Raw genomic sequence first — 27,364 nt, 5'->3', positions numbered from 1 at the left:
GCAACAATACTGAAATTTGAGGCAACAGTCTGTATGGCAACAATACTGGAATTTAAGGCAACAGTCTGCACAATAAACAGCAACTCAAAATTAGGTGTTTCCAAAACTGGTGGATTACTAGGAGCTTCTTCGATGGCTTCAAATGTGGCTTGTTGACTTCTGCTCTGCTCAAAAACCTCTCCCTTCCTACACACACTATTAAGGGGGGCTGCTAGTTGCGCCAAATTAGGCACAAATTTGTGAAAAAAATGGCCATCTCAGTAAACCTGGCTACCCCATCTTGTTCTTAGATAGTGGGAATTTATGCAAATTGTGCATATGTTCTTGATTAATTCTCATTCCCTTGGTTGCCCAAGAAAGAGATCTGCCAACAACCTATATTAAACTTAGAGGGCTTAAGAGTGAGCCCAGCCTCCCTAAACTGAAGCAATACATGCCCAAGATGTTCCAGATGTTGAGCAAAGGTAGTGTTATAAATAATGACATCATCCAGAGAGTTATTATTGGATTTGAATTTAAGATCACAGTAGCTGAGATAACACAGCAGCTCCAGCTGAGAGGCTGAAGAAAACGAAATTAAATTCATATATGTTCCAGCCAGTGCAGAAGGCAGTGACCTGTTTCTAATCTGCAGTTGAGGGAATCTGATAGCATGCTTAATTCAACTCCAACACACTGATGGAAAATGCTCCAGAAACCATGTAAAAGTATTGCTGAGATCCAGGAATGGAACAGACTCCAAAATAATCTTCTCATTCACTGCCTTTTAGTCAACAATAGGTCACTGATAATCTTCCCCTTGCTTGTTAGGGATGAGAAAAACCAGAAAGGCATAGGGGTTGTAGGCACCCTAATTACTCCATCTTGGGTCATGCCATTTATTCAATCCTTCTCGAGATCCTCATCTTGGGGTGAGGGGGAAGGGGGGGGGGGGGGGGGGGGGTTGACAGTCTATACATGGTTTACACCACAGGAGCATCATCAGCCAAACAAATCATGTACTTACTTCTGTTGGTGTTGCCCATCTATTTGTCAGAACATCAGGAAAATGAGCAAGGAGTTGCATAGCTTCTCAGCCTTGATTCAGCAAGATGACTGACATAAAAATCGGAAACGTGGACTTGCAACACATTGACTCAGTCACACTCTTGGCAAGAAAACAATGTTATCCAGCGACAAGGACAAAATTTGAAGTAAAAAGCTTACTAGCATAATCTAATAAAATCCCTGTGCAGTGTTTGAAATTGCAACCCAAAAAAAGGTTAACCAAAAAAGTGTTACCACCCAGTAAATCAGCCACGGAAAACCAAGACAACTCAACTTCTCATGCATGTTACCCATCAGACGCAATATTTGTTCATTAACAGCCAATATCTCTGGGATGAGGCATGCAAGGGAGGCATATTACAGATCGCTTTAAATTCAAAGTACCTTTGGTAATCTAACAATGAACTGCTACTACCCAAATCAATCAAAGCACATACAGGCTCAGGCTTGAGTAAAATGGGAATGGTTCATAAATTTAAATATCATGGAGAAATAATACAATTGAATGGTTTCAAAATATCTGTAACTCATATAATTTGTGTTAATAAATAAATGTCTTGATTCATGGTTCCCACAAACACTTGCAAGGTGCCTATCTAACATCTTCTTCGGGACCAACCAAAATTTTATTTTCAGTATTTTGTGTAACAAATGAGAGAATTTAAAAATTTGTAATGCTTTCATAATCTACTCATTAAGATGTATGGTGTTGTATTAAAGGTTTTAATAACAGTTGGACACTGTGTATATGTATCTTACTGTGCAAAAATACCCAGACTGTATTCTTCCAGTATTTGAGAATGAGAGAACTTAAGAAGAGCAATATGTTTTACAATAAACTTCCAGTTCATGTTAAATAATTCATTGGGGATGTGACTAAACTTAAAAAAGTAGCCAAACTTTATCTTTCAGGTAGCTCTTCCTATTCCTTGTACAACTCTTTTTGACAATGAGTAGTACTCTGTGAACTATATTTTCTTGTAGGCATTACTAAGTGAACTTACTGTATAGCACAGGTATATCACTTATCAGATTTGATTTACTTTCATTCTAACTGATTCACACTGAGGAGTTCCTCCAGGATGTAGAACATGTTAGAAAAACAATAACACATGACAAATATTTACAACTGAAACAAATAAGCTAATGTACATTCCACAGGTCCCAACTGGAATGATTGTCAGTTTTTTAATGAACACTATATGAAAAAATCATTTTACAAACACTCATTTACTAAGATGACATTAGCGCACTTAATTTAAAATTTAAAAAAGTTTTTTTGTTGATTTATAAGGTAGTAAACATACACAATAGAGCTACTACAATACTTATTTATAATGAACACATTACTGCACTGAAATGGTCTAGAAGTTATATGTTAGGTTAGGAATATCCACACACACAAATCAGCTGGTTCTACTGGGAAATTCATCAATGGAGTAGAAGGAGTTGGCCGCCACAAATAAATCCTTTAGCCTTCTCTTAAACTGAATTTCATTGATTGTTAAGGTTTCTATGGCTGCTGGCATGTTATTGAAAATGTGTGTTCCTGAGTAACGCAAACGTTTTTGGACAAGAGTAAGTGACTTTAAATCCATGTGAAGATTATTCTTATTTCTTGTATTGATCCCATGAATTGAGCTGTTGGTTTGAGAAAGTGATATACATTTAATGATAAATGTAATTAAGGAATAAATATATTGGGATGCAGTAGTTAGTATCCCTAGTTCTCTAACCCAGTTTCTGCAGGATGTTCTTGAGTTCACAGCACATATAACTCTCATTGCACATTTTTGTGCCCAGAAAACTTTAGCTTGGCTTATGAATTATCACAAACAATATTCCCATATAACATTATGGAATGACAGTAAGAATAGTATGCCAGCTTTTCCATTTTTTATCCCCTATGTCTGACACAATTTGCATTGCATGTAGAGATTTGTTAAGATGCTTCAGCAGTTCGGTGGTGTGCTCCTCACAGTTGAATTTAAAATCAAGCTGTGAAAAAATTACAAATTTGTGGTAAGATCTTATGGGACCAAACTGCAAAGGTCATTGGTCACTAAGCTTACATACTACTTAATCTAACTTAAACTAATTTATGCTATGGACAACACACTCACCCATGCCCAAGGGACGACTCAAACCTCCGATGAGGGGAGTCATGCAGACTGTGCGCCATCAAGCTGTAATCCCAAGAATTTTACACTGTCCGCATCTTCTATCTGCTTCTCATCGTATGTTAGGAATATGCTTGTGGGATATCCCTTACAAGTTCTGAACTGCATGTAGTGCGTTAGTGTTAAAGAATTGGCTAGGAACCAGTGATTAATGTCCACAAATATTTTATTTGCCGATCTTTCTAGGACTACACTTGATTTGCTATTTATTTCAGTGTTCGTATCATCAGCAAACGAAACAAACTTGGCATCTGGTAATGTTACTGATGAAAGGTCATTGATATACACAAGAAAAAGTAAGGGAGCTAAGATGGAATCTTGTGGGACCCCATGTGTAATTAGTTCCCAGTTGGATGATGCCTGATAGCTTAATACATGTCTCTTTCCTAATAACAACCCTTTGTTTCCTGCTTGAGATATAAGATTTGGACCTTTTTGCTGCATTTCCTATTACACCATAATATTCTAATTTACTTAAAAGGATATTGTGATTTACACAGTCAAATGACTTTGACAGATCACAAAATATAACAGTTGCCTGCAATTTTTTGTTTAATTGCTTAAGGACATTTACACAGTAAGTGTAGGTAGCCTTCTCAATATCAGAACCCTTTATAAATCTGAACTGTGACTTTGACAGTATGTTATTTGAAAGAAAACTTTATTGAAAGAAGACTTAATTTTTTAAAATTAGAATGTAACCCTTACAAACTGTTCATACCACTATTATTACTACTGCCACCTTAACCCTTACACCTCACTTTTGATGTATCTATTAACATTTGATTAAGGTTGTAAGGCTCATTACCATTTCTGAATAGTAATTACTGAAATAATATGACACATTCTACCATCTAGAAAAACACTTGCATTAAGGATCCATGGAGCTCAAAAATAAATAATATAAAAAATAAGAATTGCTGTTCATGCAGTAAAGTTGCCACACCAGGCGTGAAAATTTAATTTGTTTCTTCTTTACAACTAACTCTGTTCACACAACATTTTGTGGACATTGTCCATATAGTAAGTAAGTGGTGCAAGCAGAGGTGAGGTTGTGGTTCCATCAATAAAATCAAACATTCTACAGTGACAGTATCAAACTGGTCTCTCATTTGGAGAAATATGTTCATCACCAGGGTGACTACGTTGAGACACAAATATGTAGACACAGAGAATAAGGATGTAGAGTGTTAATAAAGTTTGTTTTACTTAAAAAGCTTTAAGAGTTTCCACATTATAAAATCAGAAGCATTACTTTTCAGCAAAACATTGTATACATAATCTGTTCTGGATCTGACACTTTTATTGAAATTTATTTTATTTTGCAGCCTACTACTCCTATTCCAGGAGGTCTCACAAAAGCTGATGTCAATGATCCATACATCAAGAATATATCAGCGTTTGCACTGCCTACAATTAATAGGAGATTTGATGCAACTTTCAAGATAGCTCGGATTATTAGTGCAGAAACTCAGGTAAAGAGAAAACTCAACTTCAAAATATGATTGTAACATTTGGAAGTGTTGGAGTTAATGTGCTACAATTTCAGTTTGCCATTTTTATTGTTGTTAATTATCAAGAACATATTTGTATAATCTCTTAAAATAAAATTCTCTTGTGTGTTACTGAATGGTACTACTGATCTATCAGGTTACTATTATTGTGACCAGCAATAGTAATACACCTCTTAATCTTTACAGCTAGCTGCATAAAAATATCAACTATTAGTGAATAAGTTCTATTAAGGTTACTGTAATGGATAATCTTAAGCCTAATTTGTGAAAATTTTGCTGCTGCTGTATTAATGAACTGCTGCAAATATACCTCTTGCACATACTTGTCAGTGATTTTCACTGAAGTGATGAGGTTCATTTGGAGGAGTTCTTTATTAGTATCAGTAGGATATATCTTTTATTTAGAACTAGGCAACTTGCAAGAATCGTTGTGTTAAAAAGCCTCCTTTTTTAATATTGTTTTTATATAACACCATGGTCATCAGTTTTCTTCTCTGATGTGTGTATTTTCCTTTCGTTTTATTGTATTTCTGAAGGTTTCCCACTTTCCATTGTTGTCACTTCTATGTAATATTTTTATGAAAATATATATGTCACTATGATGTTTTGTTGGAAATTGTCATGGTGGGACTAGGGTTATGTAAAAACAAAAGTGAATTATTACAAAAAAGTAAAATTAATAGTATCGTTTATTTAAAATTTGTAGCATCAGTACTGGTTTCAAGCTGACAAATGCATTCCCAGATGTCAGTGCACATTTAAAATTAGATGTACCTTGTGGTGTGCACATGATGTTGGCTTTTGCCAAAGCAAAAAAAGTGAACATCATATGTTCAGCATAAGTTAAATGACGTTTTAAACATGAATGCCCATCTGGATATGAATATGTTGGTGCAGTATCATTACTGGCACTATTTGTCTTTAATAAATGGTAATATTAAGAAAGGTTGCCTGGCTAGTTAGTTTTGTGTTCCATGAATAAGTTGCATGATAATTCATAATGGTATGAAATGAGCCATTGCAAATTATTGTTATTATTAATAATATTATTAGGTCTACAACACTGCTTCTGTCATTTTGCAGTAGACAGCATTAGTGGAAAGTACTGGTGTAAGTAAGCTTAGGCATTTGAGAAAATAACGCCATCAAAATATTAGTCAGTTTTTGATTGCATCTTAAAGTTATTCTTGGCTGAATATGTCAACTTATGAGCCCTATTCTCATGATCTGCGGGAGACTATAATTTTCTACTTTGATATGAAGAAATGTGCAACTGAGGCTCATAAAAAGCTAAGTAAGACCTATGATGAGATGCCTGTTAGTGACAGAACTTTGCAGAAAATGGTTTCCATGCTTCAAGAACAGTGACTTTGACATTGAAGACCATCATGGTTGTGAAAGAGAGAAAGCTTTTGATGTTACTGCAACTGACAGAAACAATCACAGGAAATTGTTATGGAAAGCAATTGATGTGTTTGAGCTGATCACTGAAAGACAAACGGCCACAATACAGTGATAAACAATACAGAAAGACAATGCATGACCCCAAGTCAAAAATCCCATCAAACCATACTTGGAATGTTGAAATGGGAAGTTCTACCCCACCTGCTGTATTCTCCAGATATTCCTCCCTTTTAGTGCCACCTTTCTCGATGTATGGCACATGACCTAGATGATTAGCACTTGTGGTCATGTGAACAAGTTCAAAATGGATCGATTCATGGCTCCTCTGTAAAGACACCCAGTTTATACACTGCGGAATTCATATGCTGCCCTTAAGCTAGGAGAAAGCAGGGGTCAGCAACGACCAATACTTTGAATTGTAAATTTTTTGTAGGTTTTTCACAATGAAGTTTTGAACTTTGAGAAAAAATGGCAGAAGCAAAGTGGAAGACCTAGTATATATTTTTCTAAATACACAGATGTGAGTTAACAACTCCTAACTGCCACCTTTTATGCTTTACAATAATAGAAATTCATCTGTGGAACATAAGTAGTTGGTTGCTGTTTTCCCTTTTTTGTAAGAATTAACCTGTATAAGTCAACATATTTGCCAAACACCCTTATCAGAATAATGAGCCAGCACATGGTTTCTGTAACACTTTTGATTATTTTTCTGCAACATAATGATAGCTTATGAGTTATAAAGGTTGTGTAAATTCCCAGTGAGATCATACACAACTCAAACTAAAGGGAGATACACAGTCAACTTGTACAGTATTACAATAAAATTCTCAAGCTTTCTATGCTTTTGATCTGTATCACTTTCTCCAAGGTGATATTTGTAATGCCTCTGTACTGTGGCAAGCCTTGCCTAGCATCAGGGTTGTGTGTTGTGTGTTTATAATGCAGATTTCTGTCAGATGGATGGTAGATTGGAGGTATGATGCACAGCAGGCCAATAAAGTTCTAGTATTGAAATTTATTTAGCTTTGGAAGCACAACATGTGTATGCTTGCCCAGGAATGTGGTCTCAGATCTGTTTTTTCAAAATCCAATATCATGTTAATTGGCTGCTTATAAAACTGTTTTGTTGACTCTATTTTCTTGAAAAGCATATATGTATTACATATAGTATATGCCATTCACTGCATTCTAAAGGTAGACTCAGGGGATAATCTGTTTTGAAGTGTTTTTTCCCATCTGTGTGATAGGAAATGCTTACAAAACTTTAGCAACTACCTGTTGTTAGTGGTTTGGAAGGTAAATTTCTCTCCAACAGTGACATTTAGTTTCCTCAATGATCCTAAAATAATGACACTCATTCAGATAATGTCTACTCAGTGGAGCCTTATGTGCACATGCACGACAGTGCATGGACCACCATGTTACAAAAAGCCCCGCAAAAGAATGTGATTTTTCAGGGAGTCATATGAGGGTTCAGTTGATGATAGAGATAAGAGGTCAAATGTATTAGCCCTTGGCCTAGTGACCATTTACATACATATCAGAAGAAAGGGCATAATGTATCTCTCCTATAGTACAGAGTCAAAATTTAAACATTACACAATTCCTCCAAACCAAGCAAATTTAGCATGTTGATTGGTTCTTTTGCATTATAATAACCAGTAGTTCTGCATATATGCTGACTGGGTCACTATGGTAAAAGTCAACCATCAGGAAAAAAAATTACATTATTGCTCACATGATGCGTTTTGGAATTTATCCATCATCAGGTATCCAGGAGCAATTTTGCACATAGATATAGCTTTTCTGCTTATATGTGAAACAAACATTTGTATGACTTTGTCACGTTTATATTCTTCTGCACAAGGTGTGGCCTAGGACAGACCTTAGGCAGCTTATAAAAGCACCATTTGTTCATGGGCAGTTCCTGAGAAAGCCCCAAAAACCATGATGTTCAGGTACCAAAAGTACTAAATGTGGGGATGGCCACTTGTATTATTTCTGTTCATGACAAATTGTAGAAATTTTCACCACCTTTTCTTATGATGATATTCTTGGGAATTTAGTAATTTTTTTGATATCATTGGCCGTTACCGAGACCTGGAAATTAAAAGTTATTATATTTATGCACATATAATATGCTTGAAATATGTGGTCTGAGGAATAAATATGGTTTTAGCCAATTTAACACTTGCCAAGAGTTCTGGGGTAATTCGGAGGTCATTGCAAGGATTCTGGATTGCCTTTTTTTGACAATGAATGGTGCTCCTAGCATTGTAGGCACCTTACAAAAATTTATATTGTCATATTACATTCCACATTTTTTGCTATACTGTAGGTGCAGCCTAAAAATGTTGTACACTTTTATGTAAAGTAGTGTGAAGGGAACTTGAATTTGATGGGAGATGATTTTGTGTTAACCTTATATTATGTATATTATACTTGCCAACAGCCTTGCTGCAAGTTTGGCACCAGTTCCTGTCAGATCACTGAAGGTAAGCACTGTTGGGCTTGACTAGCACTCGGATGGGTGACAGTCTGAGTCTGCCGAGTGCCGTTGGCAAGGGGAGAGCACTAAGCCTTTGTGAGGCCAATTGAGGAGTTATTTGGTTGAGAAGTAGTGGCTCTGGTCACAAAAACTGACAATGTCTTGGTGAATGGTGTGCTGACCACATGCCTCTCCATATCCACATCCAGTGATCCGTATCGTCTGAGTATGACGTGACACTCGGTCGGTATGTTGGCCCTTCCCAGACCTGCTCAGACACAGTTATGTTATGCTTACTGATTTCTTGTTTGTACATATCAAAGTATGTAAATGTGTAGAAGTATATAAACAAGCTGTCAAAACTCTACTGACTTATGGAATTCTTTTTATGTAAGACATCCTTCTGTGGCAGGAAAAATAAGGGAAGCAGTTGAAAAATGCTACTACTGTAGAACAAAAAGGTGAATATGCTCCTCCTTAAAAGACTGACAGAAAAAAGGGTAACCAGCTATCACAATCTCGATTCTATCTTCCTCGCCAAAAATTTTGGCATGTGAACATATTCACACTATTTTGTGCTGAAAGAGAGTAGCAGAGAGACAGTGGCAGTGGAAGAGAGAGGAGACATTGCCAGACAGACAGGAAGAGAGAGGAGACAGTGATGGCCAGAGAGAGAAAGTGGCCATGAAAGAGAAAGAGAGCTATATGAAGAAAATTGCAGTGGGAGCCAAAGAGAGAGGAGACAATGGAAATGAAAAAGATGAGTGGAGCCCATAGTTAGGTTTGGGGAGGGTGTGGACCCATCTAGACCAACAAAATTTAAAACAAAAAAATTTGATCATGTTTCCCCATCCCATATACTCACATGTTAAAGTTGACTGCTCTAGGAATTGAAATCCCCACACCATTCCACCCCCAAGGGCATATGTGGAGAGGAGACAATGGTTGTTGAAGAGAAGGACAGCAGACTGTTAGTGAGAAAGAAAGAGGCAGAGGCAATGGGAGAGAAAAAGAATGGGGCAAAGACATTGGCAGTGGGTGGGGCACAGTTGTGGAGAAGGAGACAGTGGTGTGGATGAATGAGAGAAATGGATGAATACTTTTGACAGTGGAACAGACAGACAGGAGACAGTGCCAGTTGGAGAAAAAACATGTGACACTGTGAGAGGGACATATATAGACATTGCAGTGAGAGGGAGATGCCATTATGAAGGTTTCACTAAAATTCTAAAACTAAAAAAAAACTCTGCCCAAACAGGCCATGAAGGCCCAATGGAACCGACCAGCTGCCATGTCATTCTCAGCCCACAGATGTGGGAAAATGATTGAGAATGTTCTGTGTTAAGAGTATGGATTTGTTTGCATGCTAAAATTGTGGTGAGGCAGGCAGAAGGAAGACTCATGCAGCTGATTTCGCACTTATTCCACAGTATTTTAAAGAGGAGCATATTTGCATTTTGTTCTCTGACAGGCACATTTTTCAACTGGTGGTTAATGTTTCCATACCTGTATTGTTCACGATCCCCAAACAGAATTTTACTACCATATGGCTGATGTTTTCCCTACCACAGTTACAACTAAAGGCTTTGATGTACTTCACACCTGTTGGTCATGCTTGGAGAAATCTCAATAAGCTAGAAATTGGTTTTTGGTGATCTCAATAATGCTTATACAGTGTCTTAATCTGTTTCACCTGATCAATTTGTTTGTGAATTTCCCTGACATTACAACTGAAAATTTTACTCCCTAAAGTGTTGTCAAGTTCAAAGCCCATATCAAAATCGATATTTATTGCTTCCAAATCACAGTGTGCCATTTGAGAGTAACAACAAGAATAGAAGGGCTATGCAGTTATCTGTATTGTCCATTGAGGAAAACTGATGAATTGAGACCTTGTAGTTGGTTCTCCTACTAAATCTTGGCATCCACCAGATTCCTAGTTTACCATCCTCATTATCTTAACAAAAAACACACACACATCCAACTCTCTACAAACAGAAACTGCATTTAGTTCCATTTACTTCTAAGTGTTTTGTACAAACAAAATGGCAAAGGTACGGACATTGCAATTACTGAAGGAAAATTTTAGATTACTTCAAAAAATCAGAAAGCTGTTTTAGACACACTTAGACTTAGCGTCATGCTTTGGTGCACGCAGCGTAGTGCAGCGGTTACCATCGCTGGCTGATGTTGTGTGTCACAAGTTCAAAAGACACCTCCAACAGTTAATTGTTATTTATTATTTACAATTTATGGAAGGTTCGTGAAATATATTATGTGTGTGTATTCCAAAATATTTGGTGTTTGTATAAATAGCTGAACCATCCACCCAGGAGTGAGTTCTTGTTCAGACAGCCAGTAATAAACATGCTTTCACTTCTAAGTGTTGTGCTTCACTGACGACCCTGCTTTTCATCACAATGTCTCCAGTAAGGCAGTGTAAAAGATTTCACCTACATGGACAGAAATGGAACACAATTGCAGCCTTTTGTTGTTGATGGATATAACTGTAGCAAATTAGTAAAGAAGCTCTGACTGAAGTTGTTCCCTAACAGATCACTCATCTGCATATCTTTTGTCACAGGCATTGAACTTCATTTCTTACAGCAGTTGTTTCATTGTCTGGTAAGGAATTAATCACAAAAGATGCAGTAGGGCTGCAGATGACGAAAGTCCGGATAATCAGGAGAAACACATATTCAAAAACAAATATGAATGAGAGTTAGCCCTGTCACAAGTTTCCATAAATTATCATTCACAGAATGTAGCCACTGGACAAGCAATGGATATGCTGTATGGAAAGTTGATAATACCCAAGTCCACACAAGAAAACCATCTTCAGAAAAAAGACCAGTCCCCAGAGAGAGCACAGAAATAAAATAATGGGTATCACAATTACAGAAGAAACTAAGCATTGGTCATGCTTATGATAACAGTAACAGGGGTCCCAAAACAGCTTACCATGTTACCTGCCAATCTGCAGCACCAGTATCTTGTGGTTCAGATGTAGCAGTAGTACAGTCACAATCATTGTAACAATGTGCTTAGTAACTCTAAACATGATGAGTGGTTCGCAGGTGACTAACTTAGGCTGTTTCCAAGGTAATGGGAATCACTGGCCACTAAATGCAGGTAACTACCATACACAAAGCCTTGCAGTGTTGGCACCTGTATAAACAGCAACAGAATGGGCTGGAGAGCTGCTCCCAAGGTTATTTAAAGACTGGTCCATAGGCTAAGGTGCACCTTCATGGAACAGAGCTGGCACAAAGTCTCAGAACTTGGGAGAACTCCGTATGCCTCCACCTCTGCATGGCTTCAACAATGATTGTAAGCAATGTCCAAAAACCAATCTAGATTGTGCTATCATTTGTGTTTTCTATTTTAGTTAAACAAGGAATGTTAAATTTGTCATGCCCCCTTCAACTAATAGTCCTCTATGTAGACAGTACCTTATTACTGTCTGTGGAGTTGGGAAAATTGATTTAGTAGTGTCAAATTGGTAATTAAATTTTAAGACTTATTAATTAATTAATGAACTGTCTGATTTAGATATCAGTTTACTTGTAATTTTATTTGGAGTCCAAACCTGTGATCAGAATTAAAGGATTAATTTTAACACTCTCACTTCTTTTGTGGTGAGGACTGGTCTCGGCAGATGCTGTAGCCTTGACAAGCGCATTTTGTGTCTGACAAAGTTACTGCATTACAGCTGCCTCCTCAAGAGTATGATTTGGGAATTAGCTGCCCTTAAAGAAAACAAAGCCCTTCTCGACTCCAGTATACAACAACAACAAAAAACACAAACAGTACAATTAGGACACTGGAATAATTTTTTTTAATGAATGGTACCTAGCAGGACTAGCTCTGTACAGCATTTTATAAAATAATTCCTCAGCTTAAGTACAATTTTCCCTCAATACTGTGTCCATTAATTTTTACGGTTTTTAGTTTCACTGTGAGAAGGACGTCAGTGTGACCAAATGGGACCCTTCGCATAGACAATATTTACCAGTGCTGTAATAACTATCATTAACCTGATCCATTTCACTACACTAAATTAAAGCATTAGTTTTACTGGATGAATCACTGAACAAGAATTCAATTGGCCCTTTAATTTTACACTAAACACTGGCACTCACAACTCTTGGTCAGGTGAACAAAAGGACATATCCTGCTGTCAACTCTGTCAGAGGCTGGCGTGAGGGGATAATTGGCGAGTAGGTGGGTCAGTCCTTCAGCTGACTCAAGCAGTGATCACTACCCTTCACAGCTGCACTGACCACATCCCAATGACAGGAGCTGCAGCCTTTTGTCAATGGCTCCGAAAACCATTCCAGTGCCTTAACCCATTGTTCCCTACTGACCTGTGACCTTGAGAGGCATGTGCTTGCTGCAAGCTCTCACCACTTTGTAATAAGCTGTCTGGTTAATACTTTCAATGCACCAAAGACTTGTGTTTTCGGCGCTCTCTGAGGGAGTAGCCAGCAACAGGCTATATATGGTGAACCATTTGCAGAATGCCCTCTGATAGTCTTCAGCTGTAATAGTAAAACCTTAGACTAGATTAGATTTGGTTTTTATTTCATATACCCAAACATGAGATGATTCTTGTGAGTGTGGAACAAGTCAGAAAGTCATAAAAAACATAAAACATACGAATACAATACTAACTACCGTGGTCATTTCTCAGGAGATTGTCAAAATGGTGAATACATTACAGTAAAATGGAACCACTAAGATTTACACAACAGAAACACTGTTACAATAAAACACAATTATATTCTTTTAATAAATTAGTCATAAACAAAATACCTTATATTGTCTGTTGTGACCAAGTGCTGTTAAAACTGAAATCTAACAGACATGTTTACTTAAGCTGGTGTAACAGTCCCTGTTAAGATATTCATCTATAGAGTATAGGGAGTTGTCTGTCAAAAAGTCTATCAAACTCTGTTTAAACTGTGCTTTATCTGTAATGTCAAGTTTTTAATGGTTGCTGGCAATTTATTGAAAATGTGTGTTCCTGAATACTGAACCCCTTTTTGGACCATGGTAAGTGATTTTAGGTCTTTATGCAGATTTTTCTTATTAATAGTATTGATACTATGTATTGAGCTATTGGTTGGAAATAGAGATATATTACTTGGAACAAATTTCATTAAGGAATAAATACACTGGGAAGCAGTAGCTAGAATACAAAGTTCCTTGAATAGGTTTCTACACGATGTTCTTGAATTTACACTGTGAAAGAGTCTTATTACATGCTTTTGCACACTAAAAACTTTTGCTCAGTTTGCCCAGTTACTCCAGAATACAATCCCATATGACTTAATAGAATGAAAGTAAGCAAAGTATGCAATTTATACACTCCTGGAAATGGAAAAAAGAACACATTGACACCGGTGTGTCAGACCCACCATACTTGCTCCGGACACTGCGAGAGGGCTGTACGAGCAATGATCACACGCACGGCACAGCGGACACACCAGGAACCGCGGTGTTGGCCGTCGAATGGTGCTAGCTGCGCAGCATTTGTGCACCGCCGCCGTCAGTGTCAGCCAGTTTGCCGTGGCATACGGAGCTCCATCGCAGTCTTTAACACTGGTAGCATGCCGCGACAGTGTGGACGTGAACCGTATGTGCAGTTGACGGACTTTGAGCGAGGGCGTATAGTGGGCATGCGGGAGGCCGGGTGGACGTACCGCCAAATTGCTCAACACGTGGGCGTGAGGTCTCCACAGTACATCGATGTTGTCGCCAGTGGTCGGCGGAAGGTGCACGTGCCCGTCGACCTGGGACCGGACCGCAGCGACGCACGGATGCACGCCAGGACCGTAGGATCCTACGCAGTGCTGTAGGGGACCGCACCGCCACTTCCCAGCAAATTAGGGACACTGTTGCTCCTGGGGTATCGGCGAGGACCATTCGCAACCGTCTCCATGAAGCTGGGCTACAGTCCTGCACACCGTTAGGCCGTCTTCCGCTCACGCCCCAACATCGTGCAGCCCGCCTCCAGTGGTGTCGCGACAGGCGTGAATGGAGGGACGAATGGAGACGTGTCGTCTTCAGCGATGAGAGTCGCTTCTGCCTTGGTGCCAATGATGGTCGTATGCGTGTTTGACGCCGTGCAGGTGAGCGCCACAATCAGGACTGCATACGACCGAGGCACACAGGGAAAACACCCGGCATCATGGTGTGGGGAGCGATCTCCTACACTGGCCGTACACCTCTGGTGATCGTCGAGAGACACTGAATAGTGCACGGTACATCCAAACCGTCATCGAACCCATCGTTCTACCATTCCTAGACCGGCAAGGGAACTTGCTGTTCCAACAGGACAATGGACGTCCGCATGTATCCCGTGCCACCCAACGTGCTCTAGAAGGTGTAAGTCAACTACCCTGGCCAGCAAGATCTCCGGATCTGTCCCCCATTGAGCATGTTTGGGACTGGATGAAGCGTCGTCTCACGCGGTCTGCACGTCCAGCACGAACACTAGTCCAACTGAGGCGCCAGGTGCAAATGGCATGGCAAGCCGTTCCACAGGACTACATCCAGCATCTCTAAGATCGTCTCCATGGGAGAATAGCAGCCTGCATTGCTGCGAAAGGTGGATATACACTGTACTAGTGGCGACATTGTGCATGCTCTGTTGCCTGTGTCTATGTGCCTATGGTTCTGTCAGTGTGATCATATGATGTATCTGACCCCAGGAATGTGTCAATAAAGTTTCCCCTTCCTGGGACAATGAATTCACGGTGTTCTTATTTCAATTTCCAGGAGTGTATATATACAGTAAACACAAAAATCAGGCTTGCAGTCTCTGTGACACCTCTTCAACTTTAAGTGCCCAACACTTATACAGTACTTTAAAGTAACATGATACTTTTTATTAGGCTGAGAAAGCCTGTGGGCTGTCTGTTCACTGGCGACAGCACTGCATTAGTTGTCCTACCCTTCAGTTTCTTCTAAGCTACATGTCTTAGCTTAATATAGTGTTATAATATTCCCTTTAACACTGCATTTATTGCTTTTCCCTTATTTCCCATGTTTATTTTTCGCATTGAAATCACTATGTCTGGATGAAGCTGCTACGTAGATACTAGTCTCATCACAAGGCAGCTTTTTCCTTTACAGATCCATGTTTCCCATACTTTGTATTTTCTAGAAGTGCTGAAAGAAATGTGTGTTAAGACCAACACAATCATAATGGTATTGTGATTGTTCATCTCCAGCTATCTATTTTTCTTAACAAATTTTCTTCCCCACATTAAGTCATTCTCCTCTCACTATGCATTTTTTGCACTGCATTCCTTGAAATGCCTCCTGATAGTAGGATTTGACCTCCCTTGACATAAAAAAATATAAGAAATTGACACTTAATAACTCATCTAACCCCCCTTCATCCTATTTTCCTAGTGTAATGTTAGCATCATATAAATTTTATGACTTAATTGTAGACAGTAGCCTGAGTGATAGTGGTGTGTGGATGCTCGCATGTGTGTGTGTGTGTGTATGTGTGTGTGTGTGTGTGTGTGTGTGTGTGTGTGTGTGTGTGTGTGTGTGTGTGTGTTTTCATCATGTTCAATCTAACGTCTTGACACTGTTGTGAAGTCCTTGGTATTAGAGATCAGTTTGCAAACATTATCTGCCATTGGCAAATAATAGGGGGGGGGGGGAGATGACTTATGATTGCACCCTGTCATGCTTGTCATGCATGACAGTCACTCTCCCATTGCTACCTCAAGAGGAACAAGCTCCGTTTCATTACTACCCTTACCACCTACACCCACTGCAAGACATGCACTCTATATTTCCACTTTCACTATTCCAGTTCACCCCAAGCCTTTTCCCAACAGTATCAGCCATTTGTTCTTATTGAACCCTGTAAATTTCTCCTCAGTTTTCTTCTTAATACTTGACAAACATCACACAGTTATATAAATCACAACAACTTATAACTAGGGAATGTGTTCTGCCACCATTTGATGAGTAGCTTTCTTTTCTATCCTATTAAATTATTTTGTCAAAGATTGATTGTTTGCATTGTTATATTAGCCCATGTTAACACATTACCTTAGGCACACACAGAATAAAGGGAAATCATTACAAGCTCACCCTTTATTTCAAAGCAAATGAAAATTAAATGGACTACAATATCATCACAAATTCACATTCAAGAATGCTGAACTAGAGTTTGAAATTAATTTCTGGGTGTGAATGGCTCTCATTGATGAACAACCTGATATTTGCAATGTTCTGTATGCCTTTCTCAGCACCAATATCTGGGTTGACAACTATGTAGGAGCTATAGGAATGATCACACAGAACTTTTTCATTTTGGTGGGGACTGTCATACAGTAGATAGAACTTGGCTTTCTTTTCTAAGAGGTCACACCAGTGATTGTTTCAAACTAGAACCAAATCACCTTCCTTAATCATAGGGTTCCTGGCTGTGCAATCATGGTGCACCTAATGGTGAGCTTCATTCCTCCTCATCCTCTTAGGGAATTTGACAATTTTGTTTGTAGTTCCTCTTCTGGGGAAGGAGGTAACTGCACTGTGGCTATGAGGGGTGTAATTACTGGCCCCTCGAGCATAAGACCGGCTGGGGAACAGCTTGTAGCATTGTGAATTAAACTGCTAACAACTCTTTGAACTGCAGTATATACTAAACCTATTTGAAATCTTGAGCTGAACAGTGAATCCTCACCAGGGCCCCCGTTTTGTGAAAACACAATTCAGCTGGGTCCACAGCTGCATGGTAAATGCTTGTCTGGTGAATACGAGGCCCACAAGAAAGACAGGCCACAGCACTTACATCGTGAAGGTAGGCCTGAGCTCACTCACTCACTTAACTAAGCAGTTAAAATGTGCTTCTAAACTAGTTAACTCACAACTGGATGCGTATGTGCCAATGAGAATTGCATCTTCTACTGGAGTCTGGTTTAATGAAGTCTTAATGATTACTAGTTGTACAATAAAATTTAAGATCAGTTCTCACCATAAGTAGTAAAACTGCTTGTTTGTAGCATTTAATCTCTGCCATGTAACAGTTCTCATTTCATACAAGATGTGGTGCCTATGCAACTGATAATCATTTTGACAAGATTTTAATTTTATTGTGTTCCAGTACAGCCATAACAAATTATTAGAAGACCTAAGCACTTTCTGTCACCATAGTAATGGATTCCAGTAGAAGGTGCAATTCTTGTTTGTACATACACACCCAGTTGTGAGTAAACAGGTGTAGAAATGCAGTTTTTCTGTTAGTTGAGCAAGCGAGTGAGCAAGCTCAGCCTACCTTCGTTATGTAAGCACATCACAGCCTGTCTTTCTCATGGGCCTCAGGTGTATAATGATTCCTTGCTGCAGCATTTCAGTGACCAAGGCACGAGATGTGAACTGTGGTCCATTGTCCAACAAGATCCCTTTGGGGTTACCTAACTTATCAGCATAATTCTGCAAACACCTCACAAGAACAACAGCTGACATGATTCTCATGGGATGGAACATAATATACAGGGTGTATAAAAAAGAATCATTTGATTTAAAAAAAAAACATAAGTATTATTTTATCTGAGACATGTGCAAGAACACTATAATGTTGGAAAGAGCAAACTCTCAAGTTTTACGTGGTTCCTGATAGGTAGCAGCAGTGTACACCCACCTCGGTTCTAGTAAAAAATGATTTTGGACAACAGGAAGTGTTTTCTGTTCTACATTTTGCACAGTGTGGGTCAGAAATAAGTGTTCAGCATGACTTCTGCACTGAGTACAGTGCAGATCCTCCTACAGCACAGAACATTAGATGATGGCATGAACAGTTCCATGAAACAGATTATTTGTGTCAAGGCAAATCAGTGGGCCATCCTTGAGTGTCTGACAGATGTTGAATGCATCCACCATAGTTTCACAAGGAGGCTGCAGAAACCTGTTTGCCATGCAGCTCAACAGCAAAACATACCCCCAATGTCCATCTGGCATTTGCTGTGTCGATGTTTACACATGAAACCATACAAAATTCAGCTGCTGCAAACTCTTCATGAAGGTGACAAACAACAACATGTGGAGTTCTGTAATTTTGTTCTTGGCAAGATGGAGGATGACAGTTTTCTTCCACACTTAGTGTTTAGTGATGAGGCAATATCCCATTTAAATGGAATGAGAATATGGAGTATGGAACAACCACATTAAGTTGTATGGCATGAGAGGGACTCTCCAAAATTTAATGTGTTTTGTGCAGTTTCATGGGAAAAGGTGTATGGTCCATTTTTCTTTGCTGAGAAGTCTGTACAGGAAGCACATATCTCAATATGCTTGAGAACTTTCTTTTCCCACAGCTGGAGACTGATTTGAATGACTTCATTCACCAACAGGGTGGGACACTGCTCACTGTCATCTGGAAGTATGGGAATTTTTTAATCAAAGAATTACTGAACGATGGTTTGGTGCACTGGACCAAATGATTCAGACTTACAGTACTGACCTCCAATGTCACCAGATCTGACTGTATGTGAGTATTTCTTGTGGAGGTTTATAAAAGACTCTGTTTTTGAGCCTCCGTTACCAACAACAATGAATGGGCTGAGACCTCACATATCAGTAGCTGTAACTCAAGACATGCTCCCTGCAATCTGGGAACAATTTGAATATCACATTGACATATGCCATGCATCTCAAGGAGCCATATTGAACACCTATGGAAAGGTATGAAAAACAACTTTTTGAGTTTCACATTCACCGAAAACAAAATTCATTGTATATGTTTATTAGTTTAAGAAATAGAGGCATTCGAAATTGGATTATTCTTTTTGATGTACCCTGTACTTTGTAAATTAATCTAGGGTGACAGAAAGAAACTGAGTTCTACCTCTGCCTATAGGAAGACTTCCCACTACATATCTACTGACAGTAGTTCTCACAGTGCAGATGCAAAGACATGCTGCATTAATCCCATAATTCTTTCTCTTGCTGGCTTAGCCTTCTAGTATAGAACACACTTGGTTAATTGTTTGACAGTAACACACCATGTTCTTGAAGTGCACATCCTGTTTCAGCATAGCGAGACATTTTATCACACCATAGGGTCTAAATAACAGGTGGGTCCACTCCATGAGCTTGGCCTGTCTTGCAGCTCCGCAAATGAGGTGGCCTGCTGCTTCAAGTTCAGATAGCTCCCTACCCTAATCCTTTTCTCAAGCTTTTCCTCAGGCAGCCAATGGACGGGGGACACTCTCACTTGGCAGGGCCATCTATTATCTGCATGGCTGCAAGGCTGTACCAGGGAATCCACTTCAGTCGGCAGCATCTGGGAAAGCCACACTGCTGGAGAGCACCCCTTCAGTGGCTCAAAGAATTGCAGAGTGTATCTGTTCTCGTTCACTTAAATGCTGACTTTTTCGTGCTCACAATCAATTATGGCATTGATGCCACTCAGTCAATAAGCACCCAGGACTACAGGTACTGATAGCCATGCCACAACCAGAGCAATCTGGTACCATGCATATCCTTTACAGTGACAATTACAATAACACCTGCTTGTTTACTGGCTTGGATTGTGCACCACTGGTGCCCTTTCTACTTCCCACTGTCCCACCAATCAGTCTTCCGAAGAATCCTGTGGACAGTTCACCTCCCTTGCTGAATAACTACACACAACCGACAGGGGTAATGTGACTGTGCTCGTCAGTTTTCTGACACAACTCCCATAACAGAAGTGGTAGCTGTCAGTTGTGTATCCTCATTATTGTTTGAGATGCCATACATCACCAATTGTTCTTGCATTTCCTGCCTTTAGAATTACAACACTGCACTGACAGAACATTTCCACCATCCTGATTATTCAGATGGGAGTTTTTGCCATGTCCTTGACTTGTCTGACCCTTGGCTTGTCTGGACCTGTTGCACTAGAGTTTTGATTCTGTGGTCAGGCATTGCCATGACCCATTCCTACGATAGGTATAGAGCAATGGTTTCTCTCCTCTTGAAAGTTGTGGAGTGCTGACAGTATTTCCAAAGAATGTTGTGTACTGACGGTTAATAATTGTTACCTTGCCCATTCTGGTATTCTATGATATGTTAGTGGAATTATTTCCTTGGGATCTATGGGTGGCTCCAGTTGCTGTAGAGCCAAAACTTCACAGGGAAAAAACTCCTGCAGACTCCTGCCACTGTATCGAAATGCGGCTCCATCACCAGACCTCATATAACTCTCTTCTGATGTGCACAGTTCCAGTAGTGAGCCAGTGACTCACGGCTCAGCTGCACAAGGTGTGTACCATATCATACAGTTAGTTGCCACCACAGGCTTGCCTTGGATATGAGGTGGTGTCCAAAGAAGTTAAGTAACTGCCATTGAGTGATGGTACCAGATTCGTACCAATCTTGGAAATTTTTGGAGAGATGCATGGGATGAACTTTCGAATTCATTTCACTAAAACATTCCCAGTTAGGTAGAATGTAGGGAATTGTCTATTGCATAAACAGATGACTAGCTTCCAAGCAAGTGCGTTAATTCCTTTCTAATCAAATTCAAAATGCTACTTCCCACCAGAACAGTAGTGGCTCTCTTGGTGGGAGCTATAGATCTAGTGTTATTTCATCAGTTTGCCTCAGAAGCCATTCCTACTGATGCAGCCACAGGTGATTACCAAAGTCCCTTCATCAACTGATAAAAGGGCAGCAACTGAGCCTAATCCTTCTGACAGGCTGCCATTCTCTGTGATGTGCATATTCAGAGCAGCCACTCATAACATTCCTCTCCTCTGCACTTTGGGAGACAACAGCTGTCCCATCCCAACTCAGAAATTTGCAGGACAGGCACTGCACAGGCAATTTTATCACCTATTTTAAATTCTAACTCAAATTCCATGCATTATGTGGCAACCTTGTCCAACATCTTTGTTTAAAATTGTCCTAATGTTTCCACTACCGTCTCAAACCAGGATTCCAGAGTACTGAACATTTTGGTGTGACCAGAAATGACTGTACTAGACTTTCCCACCCATTCGCTCAGCACTTCAGGCTTAGTTTTTCACTCTTCAATTTCACAAGTGACATTTACTAATTGCTCGTCAATCCCGTTAAACATAACATCTATCAACAGAGATTTCCCTCCACCTTATTCCATGCCACCTTATTTTCAACCACGATCTGGTCTAGCATCTCACTGTGTGGCTTTGTGGCAGCAGTGTCACTCAGAGCTGTGGTCAGCGTTTCTCATTCACGGGGCAAGGAGTGAGGGTGGTCAGCCAGATTACCCACCGGGGTTGCTCTGTTAGCAAGGAAAACTCCATACAAAGGCTGGGTTCTGCTGCTTCTGGGGGAAGGTGCTGTGCACCTCACAAGGCATCCTGTCTTTGTTCTTCTCTGTCTGCCAAACCACCTGATCTGTTCTGCAAGCATTCCTTCATGGTAAAATTGCTGCTGCTTGCAACGAGAAAAGAATAATAAGACCCACTCTCTCTCTGAATTTAAAAATAAACTTAGGTCACCACCTACAGAGTAAGGGTAGCAAGAAACAAGTCACATTACTGTCACCGTTATGACCCAGCAAAGAGCAGCCGACAATAGTAGTGACTGAAACTTGTGATCAGGCTGTGAAGCATAGATGGTACTATCATGTGTGTAGCCTTCAGTTGTTGGTGGATGTAACTGCAGCAGGTTAGCAAAGAAGCTCCAACTAACATTGTCCCCTAACACTTATCTGCAGATATTTTGTCCCAGGCATTGGACTTGGTTTCTTGCTGCAGGTGTTTCATTGCCTAGTAAGTAATTGATTTACAAAAGGGGCAATAGGGTATCTATTGACAATGAAAGTCAGCAGAATCTCAAAAATGAACACATAAATGGCAGGTGGCCCAGTCACAAGTTTCTATAAACTATCACTCACAGGATGTAGTGCTCGGTGAACAATAGACTCCCCGTAGGACAAGCTGAAAGTAAACACTTTCATACAACAAAACGTGCTTTACAGAAAAGACCAGTTCCTAGAGAGAGCACAGAAATAAAATAACAGGTATCACAATAACAGAAGAAACTACCCATGGGCCATGCTTATTATGACAGTAACAGGGTCAAAACAGCTCACCACACTACATTTTGATCTGCAGTTACAGTATCTTGTGGTACACATGTAGCAGTAGAACACTTGCAGTCATTGTAATACCAATGTGGTTAGTAAGTCTAAACATCACATGTGATTTGCAAGTGACTAACCTGAGCTTTTCCCAAGGTTATGGGAAGCACCAGCAACTAAAGGGCACCAACTGCCATACACTGCACCTTGAAATGCTGATACCTCTAAAAATTGCAATCAAATGGGCTGGAGAGCTGCTCCCCATGTTAGTTAAATACTCAGTTGATGAGCTACAGTGCATCTCCACTGTACACAAATAGGTCCTTGTAGCCAACTTAACAGTGGTTGAGAGGTGGAAAGATTCCTACTGTCCTGGCCACCTGGATTGGAGAAATTCCAGTCCTCAAATTGAGTGACTTGAACTGGCACAAATTCTCAGAATATGTGAGAAATGTGTATGCCTCCACCACCACGTGGCTCAATGATGCTTTGAAATAATGGCCAGAAAACCAAGATAGATTTCGGCATTTTGGGCATTATCTATGTTAATTAGACAAGAAATGTTAAATTTGCCTTGCCTTCTTCAAATGATGGTCCTCTGCGTAGACATTACCTTGCTACTTTCTGTTCACGTGGCAAAATTAATTTAGCAGTATCAGTTCAGTAATTAGGTTTGATGAATTTTTAATAATTAATCAACTGGTCTCAGTTATCTATCAGTTTACATAGAATTTTATTTGGAGTTCAAATCTGTGATCAGAATTAAAGAATTAATTTTATTACTCTGTTTTCCATTGTGGTGAGAACTGGTCTGGACAGATGCTGTGGCCTCGTCACATGCATTTTGTGCTTCACAAAGTCACTGTGTTACAAAAACAGTACATGGTTCCTAAGATCTATATCTTCAGGAGATACTCATACACCAGCTAATACTGGAAGAGATGCAGCAGTGCCAATCAGCCCCACAGTAAGCACCCATCAGTGTTTTGAGGAGATATTTCTCAGAACCTGATGAAATTGCTTTAAGAGTTTGACCAGTTTACCAGTTACAACAGTTGGGTTTCCATTTTGTGTTCAGCAGATGTGTACTTTTACTTGGACAGCTCTTCTGGTAGGAATTCATCAGGTGCCAGTGATACAAGGAAATGTAACAGAAGAGTTGAATGAAAGAGGTATGACCAGCTGCTGAAGTTATGGATGACCACCATGAGCTCACCTCTCTCAAATGCCAGCTATGAAGAGAAGAGGCATAGCAGAATGTGGTGGCCAGAGATGTTGTATCGTTTACACAAGAGTTAGCTGCCATGACTGTCCACCCATAAGTTGAGAGGTAATGGAGAATGTGAAAGGAGAGGTGTATCGATAATCTCCACCACTAGTCAAATGTGTAAGAAGAATGGACTGAGCAACTCAGACTTGTGCTGCAGCTGTCAAATGAAAACCCGCCTCCTGACCGGTGCAGGTGTAACATCTCCACCAAGTACAATGCCCCACAGAAAAACAGATATTTGAAGGACAGGACAACACATTAATGTATTTCCATTGTGTGTCCTGGACATGCTGGATGCTTCTGCAGAGAAGGAAGATAAGTTTCTGACAACTGCTATGCCACTAAATGTCAGCCATCACAAAAGTTCCACCCCACCAGACAACTGCAGACAATTATAGTTGAGATGTGGGACATAGCCCATTGCTGTACCCTAGATGAGGTGAGGTCACTCCCCAACACAGCATAGTCGTTCCCTGTGTCACCTTACATAGATAATAGCTGCTCACATAGTTGCCAGATTCATGAAAACTAAGCAAGATGACCGTCTATGGTGATGGGGCCACCACAAATGCAAATCCTCCAGGAGTGACAGTCACTACCAGTAAGATGTTGGAAAATCTCACTGGTGTCATGATCAGACACTAGCCAGGGGCTTCCTCTTCTGTAATGTCTGAAGTGTATCATCATCAGCTAAAGAAGACTTTGTTTTGTGTCATGAAACAAGATTGTGCTGAAAGTTTCAAATGGGTAATATGCGCAGCTGACAGAAACATGTCTTACAAGAATATCTATTGATGACACAGTGCAGTCTTTTGAATTTGACACTTAAACAGAATGTAGTCATATTGTTATTCTCAGATGGAACATCTTGACAGGAACATGTATTACAAGAATAACTACCAATGACACAACACAGTACTTCAAATTTATCTCTTTAACAGAATGTAGACATACTATTATTCTTGTATAGAACCTCTTGCAGGCATCATGAGCAGTCATAGACTCTGAACGATCAGAGCTTCAGATTAACAAAGTTTTTCCAACAAAGACACATAACAAGTATTGTTCTGAATGGTTGTTTGCTGTGGAAGATATTGTTATCACGCCATCATCAGTGAGATGAGTTACAGTTATCTGTCATATTCTGTTAAATTGTGGATCTTTTATGAATTGCTGGAAGCTCCTCAGGTTCACAAAGGAAATCTATGTGCCAGCTATGATGATAAGTATTGTAGGACTATTGTCCTGAGCTGCCACAACTCCTTCCTTTAGTTGTGCACATAGGGGCAGCCAAACCAGTCCAAGAAGAGCAGCTTAGTGTCATCAAAGAAGAATCCTGTTACACTACCAGTGCATGTAACAAAGGGGAGGAAACTACTATCGAACAGCCAATAGGATTTGGCCTGATTTGAGGAATGATATCAGCGAATGATTTCCATTCTGTGTCAGTTTTTGGATGCTTTAAAATCTAGATTGGAGATTTGAAAGACCAATCAGCTCATGGTAAAACATTGTATAAACATTGGGTATCATACACTGATCAGCCAGAATGTTATGACCACCTACCTAGTAGCTGGTATGTCCATCTTTGGCTCAGATGGCAGTGATAACCTGCCATGGCATGGTAGCAATGTGGCCTAGGGTAGAGTCACTGGAGGGAGTTGGCACCACATTGGCACACACAAATCACCTAATTCCCATAAATTCCAGGGAGAGAGTGATGGGCTCTGATGCCACATTCAACCACATCCCAGGTGTGTTCGATTGGGTTCAGATCTGGGGAGTTGGAGGGACAGCATATCAACTGGAACTCACCACTATGTCCCTCAAACCATCCCATCACACTCCTAGCATTGTGACATGGTGCATTATCTTGTTGAAAATTGCCACTGCCGTCGGGAAACATGATCGTTATGGAGAGGTGTATGTGGTCTGCAACCAGTGTACAGTACTCCTTGGCCATCATGGTGCCTTGCACAAGCTCCACTTGACCCATGGATGCCCACACAAATGTTCACCAGAGCATAATGGAACTGCTGCCAGCTTGTATCTGTCCTGCAGTACAGGTGTCAAGGAGCTGTTCTCCTGTCATCTGCATGATGAAGGATGTATCAGAATTCATCAGATCATACAATGCTCTGCCACTGTCCAATGTCTAGTACCAATGGCCATGTGCCCATTACAGTTGTAGTTGTCAATGTCATGTTGTTAACATTGGTATTTTCATGGGTTGTCAGAATCGGAGTCCCTTCATTAGGGGTGTTCTGTGCACTTTCGTTTTCAGACACACTTGTTCTCTGTATCTAGTGTGAAGGTGTCCTTCCCAATGCCCTCCCCCCCTCCAAAAAAAGGATAAAGTCACATATTTTCTGACTTCCTGACACATTTGTGTTTTGAGAATTCTCCTTGGAAAGTGCACATGCTACCAGTGATTGGCCTTTTGTACCAAAGCATGTCCATTACAGTGACTATTGTCAAAGATGAGAAATTTTCCTGGAATGAGGTGCAAGAAAGTTCTCTACTTGCCCTTAAGGAGGCAGAACTTCACACTGACACTGTCAGTTATGGTATAAGTGCAATTCTAGTGAAAATTCAGGAAGATGACTAAAAGGTGACAGTTTATGCTTCCAGAGTACTCTACAAGTCTGAGGTTAAATACTCTACACCTGAGAAAGAATGCCTTGCAGCCATTTGGGGCACATACAAGTTCTGGATGTATTTGTTTAGCCCATCGTTCTTTGTTGTGATAGACCACTGTTCTCTATACTGGCTTATTAGCTCATAGGATCCATTGAGTTGACTACCAAGATGGGCACTGAGTCTTTGAGGGTACAATGTCACAAAAGTGGATGTGAAATCGAAGATGCTAACTGCCTTTCAAGTAATACTGTAGTGGAACACAGCAGTGTGGATAAAATCTGTCATTACTGCATTAAATGTCAATTCTGTTGAACAGAGGGAAGATACAGCACTGCTGCAAACCATAGACATCTTGAAGAATTGGGAACTGAGCAAAGGAGAATTCTAATTAATAAATGGTGAATTGTATAAGGGGAACTGTGATCCAGTTAGATGCAAATGATGCTCATCATCTCGGCTCATCCACGATCAGCTGTCGTCAAGTATTTCCATGACTCTCCAACATCAGGGGACTTGGGGTTCATGATGAATCTAGACAGAAACAGATGCAGGAATCACTGGCCAGGTCTTGAGAAGTGAGCCACTGTAAGGGATGCCAATAACAGAACCACATTCTAATGCTTTAGATGACCCAAAGCAATGTGAAGTTGGATTTCAAAATTCACCCATCTCTCCCACAGGTTGACTTACTCGGTATGTACAGCTGATCTTCTTCTCTTGATTTTCAGCTATATC

At 40.0% G+C, this 27,364-nt stretch overlaps 1 protein-coding gene across 2 annotated transcripts in view; it reads left to right on the top strand.

Moving 5' to 3' along the window:
• Positions 1–27,364, top strand: part of LOC126267478 (cystatin-like) — a 138,725-nt gene that overhangs the window by 38,723 nt on the left and 72,638 nt on the right. For both annotated transcript variants that reach the window (XM_049972761.1, XM_049972762.1), the window contains exon 2: positions 4,556–4,702. In XM_049972761.1, the coding sequence (XP_049828718.1) occupies positions 4,556–4,702 (147 nt within the window). The remainder of the gene's footprint in view (positions 1–4,555; positions 4,703–27,364) is intronic.

Source organism: Schistocerca gregaria, chromosome 4 (assembly GCF_023897955.1).
Source record: "Schistocerca gregaria isolate iqSchGreg1 chromosome 4, iqSchGreg1.2, whole genome shotgun sequence".
Classification (NCBI taxonomy): domain Eukaryota; kingdom Metazoa; phylum Arthropoda; class Insecta; order Orthoptera; family Acrididae; genus Schistocerca; species Schistocerca gregaria.
This window is presented reverse-complemented; position numbering and strand designations above follow the sequence as displayed.